Here is a 3,555-nt window from a genome sequence, read left to right as displayed (position 1 = left end):
AATATCTTAAGATAACACTAAAACAATGAATAACGTAGAGAAAGAAACACAATGACCACGTAATGAGAGAACAAGAAGTTTTTACAACATAATGGATAACAAACTTAATTTGTTTAAAAGGTGAAAACTTTTGATCCGCTTAAAGTTACAAGGTGCGTATTAGTCCTCTACGAGATTAAAACCCCAAATTTTAGTGATTTTAAGATGGTATTTCTTTCCCAATATCTAGTGGTGAAGAATATTAATAAGCATTTATCTATGTACATTCTATTAGAGATCAAGAGTAACAAAATGACAATTCAAACAACAATACAGCCAGCTACAAAATTGGACTTTTGTTCAGGACAAAAGTACATATTCAAGATAACCCTCCTAGTTTCTGCACAGCTTCAAGAGTTTGTTCTATTCTCGTGAACTCTAGAACGGGTAAACATTGATTCTTGACACCCTCGTGAAAGCTTTTGTTTGGTCACTTGATATTCCATCTGGTCCAAATTAACCTGCAAAATCCAAACTCAGACTGGTGTTCAAGTTTTGGTGCATGACATACAACTTGTTATAGGAGCATTTGTGTGGAGTTTGGAATCTCGGCTCTGGTTAAAAGGAATGTGTCCATGCTATCAAAACAAGTTAGTTTTCTGAATCATACGTATAAAGGTAGAGAGATGTCTGTTCTTCCAAATGGGCATGGTGACCCAATAAACAAATCACATGAATTTTATAGAATCCGAAGATAGATAATCATTTTTAAATAGATAATCGTAAGTACCGTATAATTAAATATATCTAACATGTTACTTTAAGTGATGCATAGTGGAAGTAATATATGTAACATGTTACTATAAGTGAAGCATAGTGGAACTAATATATGTGACATGTTACTATAAGCCTTTGGGTATACTTTAACCTATCTTAATTCCATCTAAGTGACACATCAACTTTTTTTCCTCATTTCACTTTATCTCACTCTAAGAAAATGGTTTAACATATTAACACATAATTCATTTAATGCTCTTTAACATTGAGTTTTGTCTAAAAAAGAAAATAATAATTAATTCAATCTCTTAACATTTGGTTAACATATTAACACATAACTCATTTAATGCACTTTAACACAAGGAGGGAGTGGTTTGCAATCTTAGTTAACATGCCATGTCATTGTTAACACTCTAGATGTTAGAGTACACCCCATGGCCTAAGTGAAGCATAGTGGAAGTAAAATATAAAGAGAGCTAATATCACGAGAAAATTGATATATTACCGAATGGTCAGATTATCATATCAAGCCTTCTATTATAGCCCATTTGTAATGGTCAAGCCCCATAACCCCTATAGATGTGGGGTTATACGAGATGTGACAATTGTGTAAGAAAGGGGAGTTATGGGGGGTTATGTAATATGACTGTGTAGTGGGGTTATACCCTATACATACATATGTATGTATATATATGTGTGTGAGAGAAAAATAAATGGTGGAGGGGTGTGGCGCCGCTAAAATTTTCGCAGGGGAAGCAAGTTGGAGGGGTATAGCGCCCCTTAGGTTGGGGCGGTGTTTGCTGCCATACAACGCTATGGTGGGCGTTGGCACTATATCACCTTCCACTACGGAAGGTCTTATAGGGTAATTCCAAATATAGGTCTAGTATTTCGGAAAACTAAAATTTATTGCCACATGATGCGACTCGTTAGGATGTTTTTGTCCGTTTTGCCTTGATGTCTAAGTATGAGTTCGCTAGCTCCTAGATCAACTTTGTATCATTCTAATACATACCCTCTCTCTTTCTTTCTCCCACTATATCTTGTCAGCCCAACGTACAATTGGTTTTACGGTTTTCTACTTAAGTTTGGTTATGTATTAAATGTACCGACCGTGACGTAACAACTAATTATACGCCTCGTGCCGTTACTTATATCACATACCTACATAGACATGCTAACAAGAAGATTATACATGTTATGCTTAGAAGATTATTTGTAAAAAGGAAGTGTAATTGTGCTTGGAGATTCTGATTCTTCCACCATATATAGTAGAGATGGTTTTGTCCCGATTATTTTGTGGTGCTTATCGAGACCAATCATCAAAAATTCTACTCGTTTGGCCAGCTTTATACAGCAACTAGCAGGACTCCAAACCACCCCACTTATCTGGAGCCTATATAAGACACACATTGCCACCAATCCAACACATATCAACACTCAAAGAGTACTCTACACTTACAAGAGTGATAACATTGTAAGAGATATCAACCTCTCTCTTTTTCAAGTTTCTCGAGTGTTAATATGGCATCTAGCTCAATGTCTTCGCATGGTTCGGACTCATGGACTGCCAAACAGAACAAGGCCTTTGAGAGGGCGCTTGCTGTGTTCGACAAGGACACCCCAGACCGTTGGCACAATGTTGCCAAATGCGTTCCTGGAAAAACCGCTGAGGAAGTGGAGAGGCATTATGAACTGCTTATGCAAGATCTCAGCAGCATTGAGAGCGGCCGAGTTCCCTTCCCCAATTACCGAGCCACCAGAGGTGGCGCGTAGATGAGGTAACATCAAATATCATGCATGTTCGAATATCGTTAACGTCCCTAGTTTTCAACTTGCACTAATAATACGTTGTTACCAAGAGAGCAGCAAAACCGCATTGTTATCTCAAAATACATTCAAAAGAAACAATGCGGTTTTGCACCTTTCACAAATTATTTTTCTTGAACTGGTATTTGTTGTAACTTTTGGGTCCTTACAAACGTCTTTTTAGGTGTGTAAGATGCACAACCACATAATGAATCAAAAGTTGCAATAAATACTAGCTAAAAATCATTCGCCGCCCAAAAATGTGTTAGGCCAATCATATATCTCCATTTTATTCTTAATATTCTCAAAATCTTTTTATTTTACTTGAAAAGAAAACTAAAAATAAATATTAGGGCATGCATTAGAAGAAATGCATGCATATGCATGAATATGACATGTTAGAAGGGAATGCTAATTATTCTTCTACATTCCATGAACCATGCAGGATAAGGAATCTAACGGTCCATGAATGTGCCAATAAGGAAGATCCAACGGTCGTTTTCTTTAATGTAATTTGATTAATATTGTAATTAGGGAATCATATAAGTGATTCCTTGATGTAATTTGATTTTTGCCATAAGTTGGCACCTCTATCTTCTTCAAATGAAATAGCATTAGAATTTAAATAATTTATGTTAAAACTTAATTGTATATGTAATGTGTGTTTATTATGGCCTAAATCACATAAAGAATTCATTTTTTTTGAACGGCAAATTAGGATTACTGACGGACAACTAGAGTATTATCGTGCCACCAGCAGAACCACCCGATCATATCCATCTCCACTAAGCTATAATGTATATACACCAATTCAGGGGGGAAACCTAATAAATCTAGGAAAAACCTCCCTTTGTGATAATCGAATCCAGAATCTAATGATTACAATATCTTATAACACTCCCAAAATGGCACTAGGCTATAATTACATAAAGAATTCTTAAAGTTGAAATGAAACTGATAATAATTTAGATCAGAATATAGTTTATGGTT

The 3,555-nt window shown here is 35.7% G+C and overlaps 1 protein-coding gene across 1 annotated transcript; it reads left to right on the top strand.

The window, feature by feature from the left end:
• Positions 1-2,081: 2,081 nt before the first annotated feature.
• LOC110915826 (protein RADIALIS-like 1) lies at positions 2,082-3,206 on the top strand. Its single transcript, XM_022160572.2, has 2 exons — positions 2,082-2,537; positions 3,011-3,206. The coding sequence occupies exon 1, from the start codon at positions 2,281-2,283 to the stop codon at positions 2,530-2,532; it is 252 nt and encodes an 83-aa protein (XP_022016264.1). The 5' UTR covers positions 2,082-2,280; the 3' UTR covers positions 2,533-2,537; positions 3,011-3,206.
• Positions 3,207-3,555: the final 349 nt, after the last annotated feature.

The sequence above is a fragment of the Helianthus annuus genome, chromosome 16 (assembly GCF_002127325.2).
Source record: "Helianthus annuus cultivar XRQ/B chromosome 16, HanXRQr2.0-SUNRISE, whole genome shotgun sequence".
Lineage (NCBI taxonomy): Eukaryota > Viridiplantae > Streptophyta > Magnoliopsida > Asterales > Asteraceae > Helianthus > Helianthus annuus.
This window is presented reverse-complemented; position numbering and strand designations above follow the sequence as displayed.

Excerpts from the sequence above, each read along its gene's own strand:
- LOC110915826 (XM_022160572.2), top strand. The coding sequence starts at position 2,281 with ATGGCATCTAGCTCAATGTCTTCGCATGGTTCGGACTCATGGACTGCC.